This window comes from Botryllus schlosseri, chromosome 10, assembly GCF_051294905.1.
Source record: "Botryllus schlosseri isolate E-star chromosome 10, Bs_hap1, whole genome shotgun sequence".
NCBI lineage: Eukaryota > Metazoa > Chordata > Ascidiacea > Stolidobranchia > Styelidae > Botryllus > Botryllus schlosseri.
The window spans coordinates 464,486-489,476 of NC_137245.1; the positions used below are offsets into that span (position 1 = coordinate 464,486).

The 24,991-nt window shown below is 41.3% G+C and overlaps 1 protein-coding gene and 1 long non-coding RNA gene across 3 annotated transcripts; one reads left to right on the plus strand and one right to left on the minus strand.

Moving 5' to 3' along the window:
* Positions 1 to 464: 464 nt before the first annotated feature.
* On the plus strand, positions 465 to 2,862 carry LOC145448449 (uncharacterized). Its single transcript, XR_013917914.1, has 2 exons — positions 465 to 1,170; positions 1,272 to 2,862. It is a non-coding gene; the product is annotated as an uncharacterized LOC145448449 (long non-coding RNA).
* An 11,436-nt stretch (positions 2,863 to 14,298) lies between these two features.
* LOC145447803 (uncharacterized) lies at positions 14,299 to 15,829 on the minus strand. Of its 2 annotated transcripts, none has more exons than XM_080326078.1 (5): positions 15,613 to 15,829; positions 15,395 to 15,548; positions 15,057 to 15,142; positions 14,888 to 14,995; positions 14,299 to 14,821 (listed from the first exon to the last, which is right to left on the minus strand). In XM_080326078.1, the coding sequence occupies exons 1-5, from the start codon at positions 15,785 to 15,787 to the stop codon at positions 14,652 to 14,654; spliced, it is 693 nt and encodes a 230-aa protein (XP_080182204.1). In that variant the 5' UTR covers positions 15,788 to 15,829; the 3' UTR covers positions 14,299 to 14,651. The 2 variants fall into 2 exon arrangements, with proteins under 2 accessions (XP_080182204.1, XP_080182205.1); XM_080326079.1 differs by having other exon boundaries at positions 14,644 to 14,821; positions 14,919 to 14,995.
* Between the last annotated feature and the right edge of the window lie 9,162 nt (positions 15,830 to 24,991).

The following is a 24,991-nucleotide window of genomic DNA, read 5'->3' on the forward strand; positions in this document are numbered from 1 at the left end:
TATGGCTTCAAATCATTCAACCCCTTATGCACAGCTGCATCCCCGTCTCCAATCAATGTTGTATATCTAAATCCAAAATCGCTGGAGCGCTTCCATAATTCTTTGGCAATATGGGTTTCCATGCTATTCGAACTGCCGGAATAGTTTTTGTCGCAGCGTTGTAAATGTGTGGATTTCCATTCTTCTAATTCACTTTCTTCCAAATTCTTCCCCATAACTTCGCAAGATTTGCAGTAATTGCTCAGTACCATATAATCAACGATAATGCGAGTGACTGGATCGATACAAAATCCGATGCCATATTTGCTTGTGTGTCCTCTCTTATGCCATGACCCATCGAATGAAACTGCGATATCCGTGACGCTCACATCCGGCCCCTCAGAGACACCAATCTCATCTCTGACTATTTGTCTTGCATTCGAAAGATTTTCGTTGACGGACTGCTTGCTGCCATCCATCACCAAAGGTAATGTTTTGGTATGCTTTCCTACTCAGTCCACCGTGGAGCCCAATTAGATGGAAAAAGCTATTCAACTTGCTCCAATGTACCCCAACTTTCTGTGCACTAAAAACGCATCTTCTGTTTACATGATAATGCTGATGGGATGTTCCTGTAGACTCTAAAATATGTTTCGGAGCTGATGTGAATTTCTTCAAAATTTCAACATCACAGCTCGAGCATGCTATGGCTATTTCAGCAGCCAACCCATTTTCTTTGTTTATTTTCCACGAGGAAGGTCCATTACACTGTTGACACTTCACCAATGACATAACAGTGTCCAAAAAGTCAAAGCTCACTAGTAGAAATGTTTCTTCTCGGCAGATCTCATAGTTAGTCATATTTTTTGTACGGTATGCCGTATTTATTGGTCAGAGCGTTTGAATACTGTGCTCTAGGGAAGTATAAGCATGTGTTGCTGCACCAGTTCTCTCTCCATTCCCCTTTTATTTTTATCATCCTTTCTGCCCCTGCGATCAGCTATCGTCATGCCAGTCGTTCCACTTTGTTTCCTCTCCCTTCGTCTCTTGGCTTAGATAAGACAAGGCACGTGCAGTATTAGAGTTTTTGATTATATTTGAGTAGGACTTTTGGAAGGTTGGTGAAGAAATCATGAGTGATGGTGATGCTGAATCTAGCATTTACGATAATCGAAGAACACGACGATTGAGGTCAGTATCATTTTGTGTCCAGCTTATAGCCTACTTTTGTAGTACCGGTATTTCACAAAGAAACATTATACACATTTATTTACTTTTTTGCTGCCTTTCAGATATACGGCCGATGAAGTGAGGCGTATGATTGAAGAATCTGATTCTGAATATGAGGAAGGCGCATATGTTGCATCTGACGATGAAAGTAGATGCTTTGCCTCTTATACGTGCAGCTATGTCTCGTGACCGCTTCAAGTTGATGCTCAGATTTATCAGATTTGACAACGATAATACACGTGAAGTGCTCAGATTTATCAGATTTGACAACGATAATACACGTGAAGAGCGTGTGCAAACAGATAAAGCTGCACCAATACGAGATCTGTGGCTAATGCTGAATAAAAATTTGGAGAGAGCTAACAAGCCACTTGATTGTAACACGATAGATGAACAATTGTTTCCATTTCGAGGACATACCAAATTCAAACAGTATATACACCATCTAAACCAGCTAAATATGGTATCAAGGTTTTCTGGGCTTGTGATGCATCAAACGCCTACCCGCTGCATGGTCAGCTTTATACTGGAAAACCAATAGATGGTCCCCCACAAACAAATGTTGGTGAGCGAACAGTTTTGGAACTGGTCTGTTTGGAAGAAATGTCACCACCGATAATTTCTTCACAGGTATTCAGCTAGCTAAAGTATTGAACACCTGGGACATGACTTTAGTTGGAACAGTCAGAAAAAAACAAGAGGTTTTTGCCAAGCAACATGCAGCCTGGCAAGGAAAGAGCACTTCACTCGACCAATTTCGCCTACCATCGAGATGCAACAGTCTGTTCATATGTGCCAAAGAAAAACAGATCAGTTGTGCTTCTTGCTTCTATCATCCATGCACATGACCGGAGAAGTCGAAGCAACACAATCAAGCAAACCAGAGATCATCACGTACTATAATAAAACCAAAGGGGGGTGGACACAAAGGACAAAATGCTGGGTGAATACACAGTAAAACGACGGACACTGCGTTGGCCTTTGGCGTTTTTCTATAACATGATCGACGTCACTGGCTTAGCGTCGTTTATTGTCTACAGCAGTGGTTCTCAAGCTTTTTCACTGTGGGAGCCATTTTATGAACCTCAACTCTGTCGGGAGCCGCATGATGGCACGAATAACGTAATTTATTGAGAATAGAAAAATATCATCAAAAATGGTATCAACGAAATGGTGTACGGCTAAAATAGCGACGGCCTTAATAGCGACGGCCAAAACACCGACTGGCCACAACAGCGACGGCCATAACAGCGACGGCCAAAACCGCGATTGGCTCAAACAGCGACGGCCAAAACAAATACGACAATTTCCCCAGACGACACTGTGACAGCGGGCACTCCCCATACGGACAACTTCCGAAACGACGTTACCCAGCCACGTCCCTTCACCGATGGTATACCGAGGTATACCCTTCACCGTTGAAGCCGATTGCGGATGATTTACAATTTACATTCTTCCAGATAGTAAATAGATAGTGATCACCACAGATTTAGCGTCACAACATGTTTATTGAGACTTAATCCACAATCTTTCTGAGTTCCGAGAGCATGTGAATTGAGTTTGGATGAACAAGGCGTGACGCTAAATCTGTGGTGATCACTATCTATTTTGCAACTTAGTGCGAAACTTCAAATTGAATTTGATTTTTCACAAGTTTGTCATAACGAGGTTTCATCGTGGAGGAAGCTGTGCACAAGAGCTGTTTCAGATGACGATCAGTCAATCGGTTGCGATATTTGCTTTTGATCCTCACTAATTTGCTGAAAAGGGCTTCACATATATAGGTTGAACCGAACATGCAGGCATTCTTCGATGCGTTAGCTATCAGGTTGGGGTATTTTTCTTCAGGAACAGCACCCCAAAATTCAAGGAGTCCATTGCTTTGAAACAACAGTCGCAATTCTATATCGGACTGCAAGTCCAGCAGTTCCATCTGAAAAATATCAGGGGCAGTGGCGGCATCTACTGCCATTGGGTTTGAAAATATATTCATCAGGGGTACGGAATGATGCATTCCCTCTATTCGACGTTTAAACCCGTCAATCAAGGTACTAATAACCTGGTCATATGTTTTGAATGATCCATTCTGTCGGTGGTTTGAAAGCGTTACAAAATGTGTCGTAACACCCTCCTCTAGGTGCTTTCTCCAAAGACACAATTTCTCAATGAAACCAGACACTGTCCCGTACCAGGCGTGACAGAGCTTGTTATTTCCTTGTAAGTTCCGATTTAGTGACGACAGGTGTGAGGTAATATCCACCATGAACGCCAAGTCAGCAACCCAGTGTTCGTTTCCCAACTGAGGGATGTCTTTCTTTCCTTCGACAAATATTTTAATCTCAGGAAGTAGCGCGTAAAATCTTTTGAGGCATGCAGCTCGGCTTAGCCATCGTACAGCGGTGAACATGATCAAGTCTCCATGGTCAGCATCAATATCGGTGAGAAAAGCCTTGAATTTTCGATGGTTAAGTGCGTTTGCTCGAATCCAATTTACGGTCGATATTACTATATCTGTCACATTGGACATCTTTAATGATTTAGCAACAAAACTTTCCTGGTGTATAATGCAGTGTTGCCAAGTCACAGCGTCAAGATTCTGTTCAGCACGCCATTTGTTGACGAGTCCTTGAAGACCTAGATTTTTGCCGAGCATTGCTGGGCAGCCATCTGTCGCCAATGAATATAATTTCGATGGGTCTAAATGCGCTTCTTGAAGAGTAGCATGAAATTCATGAAACATGTCGGTTCCCTTCGTTGTGCCATGAATAGATCGCAAAGTAAGAAACTCCTCGCAAATCTTGAAATCTGGCATGACTCCCCGGATGAATACAGCTAATTGCTCTATGTCGGTAATGTCGTTAGTGCTGTCAAGAGCAAGCGAGTAGTAAGAAAAATCTTGCGACTTGTGAATAAGTTGCTCATGCAGATCTTGGGATATGCAATCGACACGACGCGTTACTGTATCATTGCTAAGCTGCAATTTTTTAGCTTTCTGCTGAATGGCAGGAGAACAATTGTCTTCGGTAAACAAAACAATAGCCTGCTTCGTAATTTCGCCATCAGAATATGGCTTCATATTGCTGGCCAATAGATGACTGATCTTATATGATGTTATTGTTACCTCTTCGGGTTCTTTTTTTTTTTAAAAACATTTTTCCTTGTTTGCTACGCTCTGCTTTCAGACATTCTAACTTCCGTTTCCTTGATTCACCTTGATAGACGTCGTATTTTCCCGCATGTGTTTTATAATGCCTCTTAACGTTGAAAGATTTTACACCGTTTATTATTATAGGGCACAGAAGGCATTTCGCTTTGCCGTTTTCCTCAATTTGAAAATACGCCTCTTCCCATTCACTTTGAAAGGCCCGATTTTCTTGCACAAGGGTGCGAGATTTCTTTGCAGGTTGATCTGAACCTGACATTATCATTGAACCAAAGTCTCCGATATTTTCTAACGCTATCAAGATCAAAGCAAAGAGTAAGAAAATAAAGTACCTGCAGTTACCCCAAACGTTGATTGTCTTATTGACCGAGTCTCTTGTCACCCGTATTCTAATATGAGCCGCCGTCTCGAGCGAAATAAACTTCGCCCGTCTCATTACAGACACCTGATTAGGCTTAGGTCAGACGGTCAGAGCCTTCAGTAAAGCAGTAAAGGTTCGGATTTAAAGCCTACCGAAATTACTATCGGTAATGTTACGTCACAACCCGTACAACTTGTATTACGTAGGATTCTATTGTGATCAGGGAATGACCTTCGCGTCAGTAAACGTGAACATAAACGTACATTTGTTGTGTTGAAGGCGCGATTTATTTATGATCATGAATAATTAGAATTTCCGTAGAAGCATCAATGATTTCACATCGTTAGTGAGAGCCGCACGGAGAGCAGTCGAGAGCCGCATGCGGCTCGGAGAGCCGCGGTTGAGAATCACTGGTCTACAGGGAACACAAACCAGTGTTTAGGAAAAAGGACCAACGGAGAAAGTTCCTGAAAGATCTGGCGAAACAGCTATGTATGCCTTCAGTGGAAGCTCGCACTACCAACTGCATGATGATGAGAAACCGCTTCCTTCGAGCTGCAGTGGAAATGGTTCTAGGACGGCCGATTGCGACACCGCCAGAAGGGGCAGAAGCTAACCCCAAAGAACCCCATGGAAATCGAGGAGCTACACCGATTGTTGGCAGTTGCTACCATGTCTGTCAGAAACGAAAACCACGTAAAACCAGGAAAGGCTGTGTGTCTTGCGTTCAACCTGTGTGCGACGAACATTCCATAACAAAACAAAGTATATTACTTGCGACACTGACTAAACCCATCGCGACTAAGTTTTCTTTCATATTTCTGTGTCGAATAAATCATTTTTGTACACTGTTTCATTCAACATTCAAAAAATTGTCTTTGTGTTATATATACTGGCAATATTTAGATACATAATGTTCAAGGGTACAATTGTACCCATACCGCCTGTTAAGGGTGTAAAAACAACTTGACCCTAAGTCTCGGTAACGTGTAAAGATTTTTTGCCGACAAATGTAGAGATGTCAGCAAGTTTCAGGTCTCTCGGGTTTCCAGAAAAAATACTGTCGTATTTTAAAATTGGAATGGGTACAATTGTACCCATGCAGTCGGACAAAGGTTAAGTAGGCTCCTACTCGTCCTCCGATCTGCAAAAGCAGTGTCTTACAAAAAGTGGGTCGTGCTATAAGTTGGCATCTCAGGAATCAAAATATGTAATATCGGCATGGTGTAAAATGATCATCGATGAAAAGACATGGCAAGAATACGACTACAAATAGAAACATAAAAAGGTCATCAACCTGCGTCATGTCCCTGTTCTGTCTACGGTTCTGATGGGAGACAAGTAAATGGTGAACACTTCGGCCTCATCTCAATATCACGGTCCAATTACCCGAGTCTAGTTATCACCGTCCTAAATGCTACTGATGCTACTATGTGAACAAACTAGCATATCACACCCATTGACGGTGGAGGCCCCAGTTTGATTCATGGCAGTGCAGTAGCAAGTTACAAAGCGTTGCAGATTTATTAGATTATCCGCCCCTATGTGTTGCTGTGCTCAGAGCGTCTTTACAATAAAAAGCCCGGAGAAAGACCCAATCCATGACCTAATGGGGATGCCAGATTGAAATACTAGATTGAGATACCGTAACTACGGTCGCCTCGGCATCCTTATATCTGTTCACTGCATCGGATTGTGCATCGCGTGTCTTGATCGGGTAAATTCAATAAAAAAACCAACAATGACACACTAAAAATTGGGATTTTTGTTATACTTCGACATAGTTTACCACATTTGCTCGCGGCACACCTGAGCAGTCCAATTGGCACACTAGTGTGCCGCGGCACACCGGTTGAGAACCACTGGGCTACACGGTCAACACTGCAGAGCACTTCGTCAGGCTACGATCAACGTAAACACTCTTGTGTATCAGCTGTAGAAATGACCTCTGGATCTTCAAGGGCTTCCGGAAAAAGGAAGATCACGATGAAGATGACCAAAATTGCTCATAAGTGTTTTTATGTACTAAACCATCATTTATATATCACAATGGTCGAAGTTTTCTGACAATTTTTCAAATCTGAAAAACCCTAATACCCATATTTTACCTGCTGCTTGTCAGATCATTTCCTTTTCGTAGTCGTTAATTTCAATGTGTAAAGTAATTTACTGAAAAATTATCTCACCATCCTTTAAACATTCCAGCTAATCCGTGTCATATCTTGTTTTTCTTCAACTGGCGATTTATTCATCCAAATTCCACCATAGGCCAGGCAACCTTGTCAAGATAGAAACTAGCAGGAACGACAACGCTGATTCTTCACGCATACCTGGAACACGATTTTTCGTCATGTCGCAGTGACCAAATTGGCCACCGTAAATACTACTAATTGAAAAATGGCCGAAATTTCAATTTGGCTGATCTCGGCATCTACTGGTTGGGATTGAGTCAAATTTGGTGTGCAACGTTTTGTAGGTAAAACCTGATTATTTGACAATGAAGCTGATGAATTTTGAAAAAAGCTTCGTCTGAACACCCCTAATGTGCCCGCTCAATTTTGTTAGGACAATTTGAATTTAGGCGGCGTCGGCAAGTGCCTTTTCTGATGGATTTTTTGCGAGTTTCATATGTGAATACGGCGTTCGTTATACCTTGTTCACACAAATGGTACTCTTTATCGAATTCGATACCGGTACGTGATAACATAGGAATGCAATTCTGCGAAGAATGGAACAGAAGCTGATGGCCTCATGTCTCAAATAAGGGCCACCACCCCACTTGAACATTGAACAGTCCAACAAAATCGAACTGTATACAAAAACACGACAAACCGCCATAAACGCAACAATCTGACCGCTACGAATCTGCGGGCTGACAATAGAACAAGCGAGTCGTCACTCCAGTCATGCTCTACAGTTAGATGGATTTTGAAGTTAAATTTTGTAGTCGGTTCTGCTACAACATTTCCGAGTCGGTTCTATTTACTGACTCCCACTGCCGTATAATAATTATATTTATATGCATGAATAGCTGGTTTGTTTTCACCCCCCCCCCCCCCCCATTGACACCGAAAAGTCATGGCTCTGCCGCAAGCACCATTAAGGAGTTTACTCATTTCAGTCCATGTCTTTTCTGCTTGATCATTTGAAGCATAAACCGTAAGTCCTAACATCATATAAATATCTATAGCTACAAGATGGCGCACATTTCTTACTTGGAATTGCACATTTTATGATCAGAACCATTGGAAATGTTGCACCAGATTCTGATGTGAATGGAGATAGACTGGATGTTTCTTCAAATACTGGTAACGTGCCGCAGGATGACATCATGCGTTTGGTCTGCTTCATGTGTGCAACTTTGTTAACAGCAGAATCAAGCCAAGAAGAAGATGTAATGCAATTGCATTAATCCCAAGAAGATGTAAGCCAAGTTATGCCTGATGATGGTAGAAATGAGGTAGATAGAGTGTGCGGATCAGTCAACAAGCTCACATACCGTTGTCTCTAGAAAGAAGGGATATTCCAATAAACGAGAATTCGAGGTGAGTCGGATATGATGAAGGCTTATAGTACAGGCAGGGCCGTAACAGCACTTCGTCGGCCCCAAAAAACTTTGGTCTTGGGCCCCCCATAGGGTTATAGACCGAACTTCTGGCGAACCCCCCTCCGGCGATACACCGTTCACCGCTATTCATCATCCTCATTGGGACTTTGGGAGTTTGTTTTGTCGCCTAAGGGCACGAAGCGCGGAAAAATTCTAGAATTCATGATTTCGTCGGTCAGTATGATCGGGAATTGCATATTTGTTATCTATTTTTATCTTCTCTCTGCTCACGTAATCAGATTTGCCGGTAGAGCTGAGTGAGGTGTGTGTGAAAAGGTAGGACCACTCAATAATAATTAAACATCTTCGGGCGTATACCCGTTGGCAGGAACGAAACAGCACCTCGTCAGGCCTCCATCATGTTGTTCGCGTTTGTCAGGAAATTACCTGTACCGTATTGTGAGCCAGCGCGAAGCGCGAAAATTTTCGATAATTTATGATAAAATCGGTCAATCAGATCGGCGATTGCATATATATTATGCTATCAATTTATTGTTCTATCTACTCACGTAATTATATTTTGGTAGAACTAAGTAAAGTGTCTTGAAAACGGGAGGGCCCGTAAGTAATGATTAAACATCTTCGGGCGGGCGGACCCGTTGATAAGACTTCGTTACATGATGTTATTTCGTGACATCCAGTCTGCTATATCATAAAATATAGAATCGCCCAAACGTAGGCTTCTAAACTAAGAGACGCATACGATTTAAAATTGGTATTTCTTCACTGACATAAAATTTTCCCAGCGGGATGGCATCTGTCTTGTGAGGTTCAGATCGCAAAGACAGGAACATTCGGCGCCGGTCATTTAGGCGCCTATGGACAATTAAACCTATATGTATTTTGTATAGCCTATATAACGAAGTCTTCGGTCTGCATATGGGCATAGACCTTTTCGGCCAAGCTTTTCTCGCTGCCGATCGTTCTGGCACACTTCTTGGGGTCGCATGTTATTTGGCCTAAAACTTGATTGTATGTCTTGGTGGGTCGTGGCGCGGTAATGGTCCAATATCCAATATTATAGAAAAATTGCTGCTTGAATTCGCACGCAGCGTGAAACAAATTTGAAAAAATTGCATAAATTTTCTAAAAATACTCTGTGATTTATGCTAATTTACGTAATACTTTTGGGCCACCTTCGAGCTCGTGCCCCCCCCCCCCCCCAATTGGGGGATTTGGGGTGCGGCAGTTGCACCTTACGGTGCTGAGTACAGGTAAAGTTATTGAAAATGGCGATGTTCTCATATTTTCCATATGCAGGCCTCAATATACGACTTCATGAGCCAAAAAGTCAAATCAATGAATACCTTTACTGTTCATTTTGCAAACCGTCCAAGAAACGAATATGCCCACTTTGGCAGCATGGTTGCAAAGATGCTGAATAAATTGCCACAAGTCAAAGCTATTATTTCTACAATGAGCAGCATAATGCAATGCGTGGGTGAGCAGATGCCATCACACAAGACATAAGTTATTGATACTAACACAGAATGATGTATGTTATATGATGACTTGGACAAACTACTGGATATTTAAAATGGGGAACTGGAACTATAACTACCCGCTTTTGAAAATCGGAAACTGGAACGATTCAATTTTTGTAATCCGCAATTAAACATCAGTAGTGTGTACCCGCTGGTGATTCGTAAAATATAATAAATAAATAAACAAGCGACCGGAAATTCAGAAAACGCGCATTCTGGAGTCAGAAACGCTCTATTTTGGGCTCCCTGGTGGTTGAAAATAGGCCTATCGGAAGTCACAAACGCTGCATGTTGACCTGTGTGATGTGCTAAAACCAAGTCCGGACATTCAGAAACGCGACGCGTTGTGCAAGCGGATTTTGAAAAACATGTTCGCAGCTGCATTTTGACCTGTGTGATACGCTAAAAGCGATCGCAATGACGTTTTTGGCTTACTTTATGTAATAATTAACTGCGATTTTGCTGAACGCAACTAAAACCACGACAACGATATCTGCACAGCAAGCCGCCATTATCAGAGCGCTTCTGTCTTTTGTCTGGCGGTTTGAAACCTGCGCGCCGAAACGGGCGTTCGCGTGAGGAGAAAGTGACTCAAGCCATTGAGTCACTCGGCTACGACGGCTAGATGGTTTTCAGCGTAGCCGGAGTGGATCCGGATTCTGAATTTGCTTTGACAGTCGCATTGTAGCAGGATTTTTCTATTGAACTATCAAATAGTATAGCATTATTTTGGCAGCAGTTTTTCGGATTATCCAGAATTGGAAATTCATAAGACTTTCAAATTGCCGCCTGGAGCCGTAATGGATTCGGATTCCAAAATTTGGGATGGCCAAGAATCAAAATATCTGCAAAATCACGCGAAAGCGGCGTGTGACGAAAGGAAAAACATTCGATCATAGCAATTTACAACGATGATGCTATGATTCGATAGTGACAATTATAATGACATATCACCCCATAAAGCCTAGTGCACATTTGCGTAAATCGTACGCGCGTACGATTATCACTCTCTCACTAAATTGACCAAAACGAGAGATTACGTCATCGCTGAACGAAAAGTGAGAATAAATTTTTGCGCGTTTCCGCATGTTGTCGCTGCCGAGCGTCAAGCTGCTTTCGCGCGAAAACAAAAGCAATTGGTCTCTTTTGAGTTCGCAATTTGCACTGGACACAGTATTTTGTGGTGGAGAAAATTACTTTGGTTGACAAGGATGAGTATTGTACGAAGGCAGGATGATTCGGCTGGGGCAAGCAGCCAAACGGAAATGGACCTGCTGGCTTTACTTTATTTGGCTCTAAAGAAGGACGAAAGGAGGAAGAAGAAACAAAAGAAGAGGCGGGCCTGTTGGGTTCACCCCATTCTCCAGAGAAGGGATCAACTTGGAGAGTACAGGCTAACACAGGAAATGAGATACGAAAGACCTGCAGCCTTCTTTCAATATTTCCGCATGACACCTGACAAGTTTGACGAGCTTCTGTCAATTGTTGGCCCGCTCATTTCGAAGCAGACGACAGCGATGAGGAAACCGATTCCTCCCAATGAACGACTAGCAATCACTCTCAGGTAAATCATATATCCATTTGATCATTACAATATAAATTGTTGAAACCAATTTACAACTGTGGTATAGGCCTATATACGGCATCTGTGTACAGTAAATTTGAATTGAGAATCCCTGTACAAAAGCATTTTTCACTATTTTAGGTTCCTGGCTACTGGTGATTCGTTTCAAACTATCGCTTTTTCGTATCGGTGCGGGAAGTCAACAGTGGCCAAGTTGATCCGGGACACTTGTGTGGCTATCTGGCAGGCTTTAGCAGCGGATTACATGCCAGAACCCACACAAGAACAATGGATAGAGAACGCAGCACAATTCAAAGATAAGTGGAACTTTCCTAATTGTATTGGCAGTATTGATGGTAAACATGTGATCGTTCAGAAGCCTGCAAATTCTGGATCAATGTATTTTAATTATAAAAAGACTTTTAGTATAGTTCTGATGGCAGTTGCTGATGCGGACAGAAAGTTTGTTGCAGTAGATGTAGGCCAATATGGAAGGGTTAATGATAGTAAGTGCTTCAGCAACTCCGCTTTGGGAAAGCGTTTAGCATCGGCTCGGCTAGATCTGCCATCAGATGCTCCCCTGCCTGGGTGTGTAAGTCCAATTCCTCATGTTTTCGTTGCAGATGAAGCTTTCCCACTGCAGAGGCATATTATGAGGCCGTTTCCAGGTTCCTATTTAAATTGCCCAGAGCGGAGGCATTATAACTTCAGGTTGTCTCGAGCCAGGAATGTTGTAGAAAATGCATTTGGCATTTTGTCGTCCCGGTTTAGAATGTTTCGCAGGGCATTGGCAATCACTCCTGTACATGCTGACCATATCGTAAAAGCAGCTACTGTCCTGCATAATTATCTTTCAGGTGATCAACATCACCTTGCATTTGGGGCAAACGATGGCGATGAACCCCCACAGCAACCCGCACCGCATTGGCGGAATCTTGTAAGAGCGGGAAGACGTCCAACAGAGGAGGCAACGAAGATTAGGGATGATTTTGTTTCTTATTTCAGTAGTCAGCGGGGTGATTTTGCGTAGGCATTGAGTAGAGATGGTGTGAACGCGAGGTTCACGTTCGCGTTCTGTGTGTGTGAAACTCGCAAATTTAGAGGTTCACGTTCACAAACAAACCTTGGTAGGTTCTGCACTGAGAACCTTTTCCATATATCCATCCGCTGAATATACTTTGTCCGGTCTGACCATTCCCTTGCTATTCCCCATTGAAATTGTTGGCAAAGCGACGGAATATATTGATTTTGTGGGATTATTATATCATTTGATTGCCCTGGTTAATACATTTATTGACGTTTGAAACGTCAATATGTACTTTAGCGTAATGGCATTATATGGCCCGAGTCATCGCTAGGTATCGTGTATGTTAATATACGCTATCACTTCACTGAAATGTAGGGTTGGAATTAGCAATATGACGTCATGAGGTTCACATTCGCGTACACACAGAATCTTTCGAAAAGGTTCGCGTTCAAACGAACCTGAACCTTTGTGCGGTTCACACCATCCCTAGCATTGAGTCTCGAATCCATATATATATATTTATAATATATCAATGTTGTCTTACATTCATATATATATATAATATATCAATGTTTATTTCACGATTTTTATAGATACCTCTGTTCCATAAATATATATTTATAATATATCAATGTTGTCTTGAATTCATATATATAATATATCAATGTTTATTTACTGATTTTTATAGATTACTCTGTACATAGATTCCATATATATAAATATATTCATGCATGTTAATACTAGCTCATGATATTGGAAATATGATTAGGAATCTTCGTGACCATTTTGTAGCCGATTGTGCTATGGTTATGCAGTTCTCTTATCTGAAGAGCTTCTAATCATAAGCGAATGAGGTATATGATCAATGGATCATATCCAAGTGCTTTGCCTGTGATGATCACATATTGTCGGAAATGCTGAGGCTTTGGACATTGGAATTCTTAGCCAATGATAAGCAATCTGATTTAATATTCTGAGGCAACATTTCACTGTTACACTTCTTCCTGCAATATATGATAAATCATTGATTTTGCTAAAATCTTGTCTCTTGTTGGCGATGATGACTCTAAATGTCTCTTGTTGGCGATGATGACTCTAAATACTAGCAGAGGCAGAGAAAGACACAGGACCAGATTTTTGTACAATAGATTTTATTACTGCATTTGTCTGAGACCCAAGATGTGCAAGTGCAAACCGGGGCACAACTGGTTGTAGGAGTTGGTGTTTCTCGCCTTGAGAAGACACCGTGGAGACCAAAGTTTAAACCCGGTTAAAATGAAAGATCTCCCAGCCATTTATTATGACCATTTCCTGACATTCAGACAAATGCTTCTTGCTGCGTCATCCTGTTCTGTGTACCTAAAAGATAACAAAGAAGTATAACTTGCAATGACAACATGAACATCAACCTATTTCCAATCCGGAAAATGCCAAATTCCCTCAGCTGTTATTGCGGTCTGTTCTACCTCTCTAGGTGCTACGTGACGCTTTTGAGTTTTTCTGATTCTCTATAAAGCCTTATCCTAATCATAATCCAATATCATTCTATAGATTCTATAGAATGAATAGCAGCCAATGATCGACCAGGGTCTGAAACTGACCTCACCTGAAACACACCAGCACATTTTTATAGCTTTTCTTCGTTATTTTCTATAACTTTCAACTCAGTGCACATAATTTCCTATCTTTTCAATGTATCACAATCTTGCAGTATTTTTGGAAAGATAAATTTATTAACAATAAACTGAATTTATTTCCATAATAACTACTTTACTCAATACTTACCGTACCTGCATACTTACCGTTTTGATCACTATTGCAACATATGACATCTGTATGTTCAGTGGGAGTCATAAATGTTACAAAATACGTAAAATGCCACAAGTACTTCTCTTTTCCAAACAATGTTTTGCCATGCACCGCTGTCACATCCGATTACCTACGGAAACCATCAACCTATTTAACTTTTTTTCAAGCAGTAGAGTACTTCTCAGATACGGTATTTCTTTTTTACTTGAAGCAGGTTTGACATGCCATCAAAATTGCTATGCTGCTTCTACTTGAATAACGATGCGACTTAAACCATCCCCGATACAAGTACAAAACCAGCCCTACTTGTTACGTGATCACAAATATGCGCATACTGCTTGTCGCACATTCCGCTTTGTATCACCAAGGGGAACGACCACCCATGGTAAAGAACCACTGATACAGACACCAATGCTGCAATAGAAAATCATCCGAAAGCGTTTGGGTTGATGGTCGGAAAATTTCTTCTCCTCTGTTGGGCTTCGGAAATATCAGTGAGCACCTTGATCTTGATGTGCATGAGAAATGGGTCGTTGTCATCAAATTTGTCCAACTCTCTCGCTACCATAACCCCAAACGCGTCGTTACCACTTTGCCCTGCAAATATCGACATGTGCCACAATATGAAACCTGGCGGGCCTTAAAGTTCGGTTGGTTACACACGTTTGTGACCCTCCTTAATGACTTTCAGTACCGCCTGAATGTCACTGTCTTGCTCCTCCTCTTCCTCCGCTGCTGCTCTCCTTTTCCTCGGTTTTCGTGCTGGTGTTGCTGCAGAAAAAGAGATAATTGTTTAGCTCAGCAAACTAACGTTACCGTGTATACTACTTACATGTAGTTGGTTCGTCGGGCACTGAGGAAGTCGGTGGATCCTCTACGGACAGTTCCAACGAACAGTCCGCCATGTTGCCGGATGTACTGTAGATTCAGTTTTATATTCAATTAATTTATCATTTGAAAATAACATAATAAATTATATAGCATATTAGAATTCCCATTATAGAAAAAATAAACGCCCTGCTACAAATAAAAATTTAGGAACGGCCACATCTACAAATCTTCCATAAATCTCGACTACAGCAATAACTTTTCTAGACTCATATCATTTTCATTGTATCACAATTTTTGTGGTGCATTAACTGATAAAATTGCTAATAAACCGAAGCTAACCTGCGAACTTCGATATACGGATCCAAAAAAGTCAAGAGCGAACTTAAGGCCCACTTTCTCGGTAACGCATCCGCTCCTGATCCCGATGGGAGATTTTTCTTTGACCTAACGTACCGATCACGAATCGACTTCCATCTTTTTTTCAACTTATCCTCTGCAATCCAGGCATCCACGTTACAAGCAATGAACTGCACATAAAAACTCCTCTCATCTCATACCTGATGCCTCCAATGTCAACGCTATCGCCCTCCAGGCTGTAGCCGACTTTGCTTTACTGTGATGATCATTCATCGACGTTGCGTACAGAAATGGTCTGCTCCTCACCTCTTCAATAAGCCTCTCATTAATATCTACATTCTCCATAATATTACTCGTCTGCAAAAGCATGATCATTTCACACTTCACAGTATAATAATTAAGTACTTCTCAACCATAAAAAACAGCCGTTCTACGCGCGGTCAACTAGCTGGGAAGAAGTCCTATAACACCTGTAGCAATTGGTAAAACCGTACGGCCAGCCGACAGAAGACCAATTGAATTTCCAAACTATCGCAATTGAACTCGGCAGGACTTCATAGCTATTTTCCCGCGCAGGATCGATACTCAATATTTTAAAACCTGCGACCCCTTGCGAGTTTAAATTCTCATAAATGAACTCCAAACCATCAATACCTTGCGACCCCTTGCGTGTGTGAATTCTCACAAATGAACTCGGCATGTCAACAATACGCGCGTACGAATCGCTCTCTCCGCGTAAAGGCCGCGTAAGGAAACGAGAGAGAATAGGCTCTTTACGCGACGAGCAAACGAGAGAACAGAAGAGAAAGGAAAGAAACTAAAGAAATGCTTTATGCGCACTGTACGCGCGTACGATTTACGCAAATGTGCACTACGCTTAAGAGTAAGACATCAATAAAATTGATAGTAGATAAATTATACCGTAAAATGAAACAATAATCGAATTTGATTCCTCACAAATATATTTTCGGCATTTTGACGAAAGTTGTTGGATAAGAAAAAGATGTATTCAAGATACGTTTTGGCACAAGATATGCACAAACATAATTTTGATATAATTAGGATAACAAAAAGATATCCGAACATGTCCTAAATATATCTCGTGTTTGCTGGGCTTCCACTACGTTTTGGTGGAATTCTTGTGATCATCTTCGAATCGCTCGAAACAGTCTTTTGATCAGCATGCAAATTTTTTCGGGGAATGTACTTCAAGAAATCATGGTAAATCTTTTCCTGTTGCTCATCGCGCAAAACGCCCCAATCCCACTGCGGTACAAGAAATTTATCGCAGCAACCGATCATACGATAGGGCCCAGTATTAGTTATGCTTCGCCGAGCATCAACATATTGCGTCGAAACTGCCGTGTGCAAGGCGTCAATCAGTTCTGGAATCTTTTCAAGTTTCCAACCAGTAAGTCGTTTAAATACATGGTTCATACTCTCATTGTTGTTATTTGTCCAAAATGTGTTACCGGGAGATATCTTGCCAGTTTTCCAAACTTTGTTTTTTAGCAAATTGAACATTTGATTCTGAAGGTATGGAATCAACTTTGGACAGTCCGAATGGCAGCGTGAAATCACTTGACTCTGACGCTGTTCGAACTCATCTTCCGTGGCACTGTCGAGAAGATTCGAAACATTTTTGACTAAACTCGGTCTCAGATCTTTGATGACTCCAATTAGGCTTACCATATTTTGGAAATCAAAAAAGAGGACACTTGAGTGAAATTCTCAGAAACCGGTTAATTTTTCCCACTTTGTGATCGGTTGACTAAAAAACAAAAAAAACAAAAAAAAAAGGTCTTCTTTTCCGCTCAGAGCTCAAAATCACGTTTTCTGCTCCACATTGCCAGGTGGATGACTAAAAAAAAATGAAAAAAAAGGTATTCTTTTCTCTACTAATATGCGGCATATCACTCGCAATTTGCACTAAATCTGCTCTAAATCTCAAAAAAGAGGACAAAATCTCAAAAAAGAGGACAAAAGGGCGTCCTCCGAGGACACTTTCAAAAAAGTCAAAAAAGAGGACAAATCCTCTTAAAAGAGGACGTATGGTAAGGAGGACGTATGGTAAGCCTAACTCCAATGCCATTTTGCAGCTTCTCATTAAGATTTTCCTTCAAATATTTCAGGCAAAGTATATGTGTACACTTGGGAACGAGCTCGCGATGGCTGTATGAAGAGCACCAGTCAGAGAGTCTCCTGAATCGATCACCCTACAGTATCGTCATAATCGTAATCTTCTCTGCAATAGTACGAGTAGGGTATCCCTAAATGGACTGAATCATACATATAGTGATCGAGTTCGGTCCCGGATCGGGATCAAAGAGGACTTTTCAGAATCACGAAGTGGGTTCACCTGTTTGTCTGTTTCAACATTCGTCAACAGATCACCAATTGCTATTGACCATCATCATGCTCGGCAGGATAGGATAGGGTTATCTGACAAAGATCGGCAAGAATTCCTATCGTCATCCGCAATTCGCTGGATTTCTGCTTGTCCATAAGCAATGGTATATCACCCCAACGTTTGTATCAATTGAAAATGTTCGGAAAATCTTGAAACGTGATTTCAGGAGGATAAGAGTCGTACCGGTGGAAACCGACACGATAACTACCGTTAGAGCGTTTGGAGTTACGTGCTCAATAGACGCACAGCATCCTGTTAAAACGGTCGGGATATTGATGTCGTTACCATGTCAATGAAATGAAAAACAAACTACTTCCGGTCGTGTATTTTCATTGCAAATCTAACACCGGAATATATAAAGACTTCGACGTTTATTCAATTCAACAAGCCTAATAATGTAAATAATATGATTAGAGTTATAAATAATTTGCGTTTGTGGCCAATCTTCAGGTCTGGTCGAAATCGAAAAAAATCGCCGATGTCTGTTTTACGTGCGTCGGCCTCCTCAATCTTGCAAGTGGTTTGTACCAGATAAGTCCGTAAGTTATCCCATGCGGTCTGGAGTCATGCGCAATGACTCAAGTACAGTACAACGTGCCAACTTTTTGCCAACGTACCTTGCGTCCAGTCGTGTATTTTCATCGCGAATCTTACAGTGAAATGTATAAGGACTTCGACGTTTATTCAATTCAACAGGCCTAATAATGTAAATAATATGATTAGTTATATGATAATAACATTGATAATGATATTTATTCAATTCAACGTAGGCCTAATGATGTAAATAATATGATTAGTTATAAATAATTTGCGTTTGTGGCCATGCAATCTTCAGGTCTTCCCGTCAAGAATCGCGTAGTGTGTAGCGAGATAGTCAAGTACTTGAGAGTAGCTGAGTGCAGGTCAAGTCAATACCAAGATTGATTCAAGTCGAGTCACCAAAATGCCTTAATCGAGTCATTACAGTATCCTAGTTTCGGCCCCCCAGCGGCATCATTGGCGACATTGACAAAATAGATAGACGTCGACATTGGCGACATGTACAAATCAAAGACACCCGTTTTCTGACGATTCCTTTGACCAATACAAGGAGATTGATAAATTGCATTCAAGAAACACAGGTACAATACTTACAGAGACATGAGTTTGTGCTTCTAGAGTTGCAACAAGACGGGCGAATTCCTCATCTGAATATTGTGGCTCGAATTGATACGGCAGGCTCTCACCAAATATCGTGATATCATCGAAATCTTCTACATCTGTATCTTCATCAGAAGTTAATTCATCGACAAGATCTTCTTCCATACCATTAATAATTTTAACAAATTTTACGTTATCTACGTGTCAAAGGAATTGCATGAATGAAATGATGGAGACAGAAGATTCGTTTGTGAAACTGAGAACAACAATGTTACGATAAAAATTTCCACAACAATATTGTAACTTTGATGGGAATGAAATAATGATATTTTCGTGTTGATTATCTATACATGTGTGTCTTGAACAAGTAAACTGGACCGTACCAAGATGGTTGCTATGCCATGGGTAAATGATGCAAAATATCCTGTGTCTGTCTCTTCCGCAAGACCACTACTCAAAAGGTTGTGCACTGTGTAGCAGACATGGGGTGATTACTTTATGATTGTAATCGATTGCGATTACGATTACTTCTGAATGACGCGATTACGATTACGATTACGATTATAGCAAAATCAGGAAGTAGTCGATTACGATTACGATTACATTGGAAAAGTAATCACGATTACTCACGATTACATTTATTTTGCATCTTAGAAGCTATGTTGGAAGACAATATATGGATTGCGCTGAAGAGCCCTAATGAGATAACAAACTCCCTTCAAAAGAGATGCGTTATTTGCTTGTTACGTCATAATGTACCCCTTGCCCATTTTATAGAGTTCAATTTATCGCGCCCAATGATTAGCATTCTTGCCAGGGCCATAATTGCCGCACCCCACATTTCCCAATAGGATGGGGAGCGAGCTCGAAGTGGACTCAAAAAGTATTTCGTAAACCAAAATAAGTTGTAGATATAGAGTATTTTATTTGTGCGTCTCACGAAAGTTTTTCTTCTAGTCTGCTACGCTTGAGCTACTACGATATCGTTTGATTATATAACAAACCGTAGGTCACGAATTACCAACAAACACTAAAGTAATTATAACAAGATACCACAGGTTATAATTATGAATTACGTGCCCCCAGCTCTACATGTAGGTAATTGTGTGACGAGATAGCGCAGTGGTATAATCCACGGCTGCAACGCCATTGGTTTGCGGGTTCGAGTCCGACCGAGGTCGACTTCAGAATTCCTTTCTAAGTATTGAAGGTTTATCCAGGCTCCTCCTCGCCGCCTCTTCCACGTAAGCGGTGTCTTACAATAAGCCTAGGAGTGGGCCGTGCTACAAGTCCGCAGATACGGATTCAAAAATGCAGAAAATCGGCGTGGTGTAACTGACCGTTGTAGTCGGCAAACACCAAGATTACCTCAAACAAACTCTGCAGGTAAATCTGACCATCGGGGGCTGAGAGAGGATTAAAAATCAATAGTAATATAATGCAATTATTGACGAAATTCAGTCTTCAACTTACGATTACCACCCTATGGGGGACGAATTGCTGTTTTGGTCCTGATTCCAGCTACAACCCATGCTCACATGATATATAAGCCCATGGCCATGGCGGCAGGTCCCAATGTTGAGTAAAGAATTGTGAAATAACGATTGGCGCCCTTCCAGGTAGAGTCATATGAGAATAAGACGAAGCGAACATAAAATTTTGCCTTCAACTTCATAAAGATATTGTACTGTAAGCTGCCGTTACGAAAAACAGCAAAATCGGCTCGGTTTTGATATATATATATCACCAGCTGTTGATTTTTACTGCTTCGTGGTGGAAATCGGAATGTTTTATTTGACGAGTACTAAATTTCACATCTTTGTCCGGTGTACGTACGAGGTACGTACTAGATAGTAGATAGGCCTACTGCTCGCCAAGAAGCTACGGTCAAGTTACGCTTAACTAAGCATAAGCATAACCAAATATCAACCATAAGTTACTATTTGAAACTAGTCAGAGCGGAGATAAATTATACTGCTGCGAGGTAGTGGCGTGTGGAATGTGTTGATAACCTGATATACAGCACGGCGGGTGTTCTTACAATGACACTAATGTACGACGTACGTACATCGAATATCTGTTTAGTGTAGGGTTACCATATTTTGGTGAAGCAAATTCCGGACACTCTTTAGCGCCCACTAGCGGATTAAAAATGAAGTAAAACCCATTTTCCGTTACTATGACGTCACACTAGCAAAGCATTGCCAATCGACTGTATACAGAAATGGAGTGGAGCATATGTCATGAATTGGGCCATCTGTAATGTGACCTCTTGTGATTGCTACTTGCTAGGGTCCGCAATAGATTTATCCGCGAGCCGGATGGAATCGTCTGGCGGGCCGTGTCTGGCCTGTCGGGAATGTGTTTGACAGCCCTGCGATACTGTTAGGTCGGTTCGGCTATCAGATTATGTGTTTTAATCAGGTCCGAAACAACATTTTTTCTGCCTCCTTCCGCCCTAAAAAAAAGCAGTGATCATGGGCCCACTATAGGGTAATCGATATAGCTTTTTGGGCACTTACCATATTCATTTAGCTGTTAAATTTTATGAATGAATTCTGTCAATAATATTGAATAATCCGTATATTAGGCTACTATAAAATGCACTAGCAGGTTGCACATCCGGCGATTTCGAACCTTTTATGGTCGCGACCTAATTTCCAACTTTAAAATGTTCCGTGGCCCAGCTCAAACTTGAAAAAGCTGATTACTCAAAAATTTCAGCTTGCCCATAATTACTCACAGCCCAAGAAGCTGATTACGTCCAACATCTTCGCGATCTCCAGATAAAGGCAACGACCCCAATATTTCGAACTACTGTCTGTGACTGAAGCATCCAATCGGCCTTAACCTACTCTACGAATATACCGTTAGCTTATAATTGCTATTACAATTGGACTTATTTCCATAAATGATTGGTATTTATATTTATTTATGATTGCATTTTTGGCGAGGGTGATGCTTGATGCCCATACTGATATTAATATACGTTGCAATAACTCGCGCGCAGCGCGAAGAAGAATTTCGAATAGCATAAATCAGCTTGAAAATAATGTTGTTTCTGTTGATTTACGAAAAACTTTTGAGCCTACTTCAAACCTTCAAAATTCCGGACATTTAGGCATATTTTAGAAATTCCTCCCGGACGCAGATTTTTCCGTGAAATTCCGGACATGTCCGGGAAATTCCGGACGTATGGCAACCCTAGTTTAGTGTCGATACTTCTTCCGCAATGACGCGCAAAGCTAATAGGCTGCTTCTGACGTAATAATGAGCTGTGGCGTTTGAAAATCAGACGTTTGTGCTGTCACGAGCCTGGTATAATATATCTTTCTTGTTCACGAATGTTCAGTTTATGCCATAGTCCTCGCAAAAATAAAAAGTAATCGTTCTTTCACAGAGAAATCGATTAGTTATGGGAAGTAATCGATTACGATTACGATTACTTCGGAATTTTTTCGAATGTAATCGATTGCGATTACGATTACTTGAAAATGCTGTAATCGTCGTAATCGATTACGATTACTAATCGCGATTACCCCATGTCTGCTGTGTAGTCATTAATACATCTTGAAAATGACAGCTGTATCTGCATCAATATACAACGGCATCTCAGTATCATTCAACTGGCAAATACTATAGAGCAAGGGTGGGCAATTATTTTCCTCCGCGGGCCAAATCAGAAGTAGAAAATACGTTGGCGGGCCGAGTTAAAATTTTTAGCTATATTCTCCAGCGTATTTTAATATTCTTTTAAAATTACACCGTTAATACATGCTGCTCAGTGAATGTGTTGATGTTAGGTGATGAGAAAGTGACGGTTAATTTTTAAAAAATTATTTATTTGCCATCATGATTGGAAACAATTTAAACAATATTCATTGTAACGCTTTAAACCCCTATTCATTGTAACGCTTTAAACCCCTATTAACGTTCTTGTATTAAGACTCGAAAACAGTGGTTCTCAAACTTTTTAGGCACGCCTTCCTTTGTGATAGTGAAAAATTTCTCGCCTCCTTATCATGATATCACAAAATATTAAAACTGCAACCACAATGTTAGCAATCCCAACGAAAAGTTTGTGGCATGGACGGCTACAATACACGGTTCTATATATCCCTGATTGACCTACGTTTTAGGGATTTGGAAACGCGTCACACAACAATTTGAAATACATGCCGTATAAATCTTAACGTGACAATGGCAACAAAGAAGGTTTGAACTTAACTGTATGGAAATAGTGATTTCTTGTGAATTTAATTGCTACTCATACTTTGCCACATTGCCCCGTATTTTGAGTATGGATTATGCAGGGGCCGGTGTAATCGTGCCATATTAATGAACAGGCTTCGAAGTAAATGAATTTTCTGTTGAGTTGATACGGCCTATGGCGTTAGTCATTCAACATATGATGTTGGGCCTTTCGCGGGCCGCGCAGAATAGCTTCGCGGGCCGCACTTTGCCCAGGTCTGCTATAGAGTCATGACAAGCTCCAGACACAAATCCTCCTGACCTAACACCGTACGTTGAGCGCCGCCTTGGTGTGCAAGACATGAGTCCTTCATAACATCAACTGACAACTATATAAAGTTCGTCCTCAGCGTAATCGCGTCGAGCAAGTGCGACGATGAAGTCATCGTGCCATGTAACGCGGGTTAAGCGATTACCCGGAGCCGCGACTGCTGCAGCCGGATGCAACTCTGGAAATTTCAATAAATTGCAGCTCCATTACGGTGAAATTCTGAAGAAAACGGCTGCAGCCATTTTTTTTTTCGTTTTGCCCTTCAATTTGAGACCACATCATTTTTTGAGGGCAGTGCCCCTTTAAAGTGGATGAATTATTGTTTGTCCAGATTTTGAAAATTGTGAAATAGGTGATTAATTACCGGTACTGAATGTTTTCCTGTATCGGGATCATCTACTGAGGAGAAATTTATACTATCATTGAAATAATGGGATGTCCACCAAAGCACCCGGACTCAAAATTTTGGAAAGATTTGCTTCCTTAGTTTCAAAGTTATTGGTTGGTGTATGACTGACTTTCTATTTCGAGGGCAGCCTAGCGCCTCGATTCAGTTACTTAGCTCGCTCATCGCTCCCCCATCCCTTGACAGAAAGCTATCGTCACACTGATCACAAAAATAAAAATTAAAATCAACTCAGGTTACTGGATCCTATCGCAAAATCGTCGTCAACCTCTGAAATATGCGTTGTTCAGAACAATCAGAGCGTCGTAACACAATGATCATAACAATGACCTATTCCGATTATTATCGGGCAATGCCGTATTTCCGACTTTGTATGCTAATTCCGGGCTGATTCACATTCGAATGACGTACTCGCCGCGACCGACTGGAACATATGGCGACAAAGAAAAGGAAGGTGAGCGACGAAAAGAGGGTTTTCAACTCCGCGTGGAAAATGAATTTGCTTTACGAGATAAATGGCAAACCTATGTGCCTGATTTGTCAGAGAACAGTGGGCGTGATGAAGCGAGATAATTTAAGACGGCACCACGAAAGGCTTCACCTTCACCCGGAGTTTAAAACTACTCATCCACCTGATAGTGATCATAGGAAAAACAAAATCCAGGCGTGGCTAGCTTGTTTTCAAGCCAAGCAGGCCGTATTTCGCGGCATTCTCAATAGTGCGGACAACGTTACAGAGTCATCGTTCACAATTGCTTGGAACATCGCCAAAGCCAAGAAGCCTGCTACAGAAGGTGAGTTCTTCAAGAAAACACTGGCAGACTGTCCGAATTCCCTGTTTTCGGAATTTAAAAACAAGGACAGCATCACCAGGCAAATCTCGAAGTTGCAGTTGTCTGATTCAACCGTGACTAGACGAGTAGAATCAATCTCAGACGATCTTTTATCGCAGTTGCTCAATCGCGTTGAGAGAGCTGAGTACTTTGGTCTAGCATTGGATGAATCGACCGACTCCACAGACATTGCGCAGCTACTTATCTGGGTGCGTTTTCTCAAAGTGGACACGTTTGCAGAAGAAATGCTGGCTTTGATACCGATGAG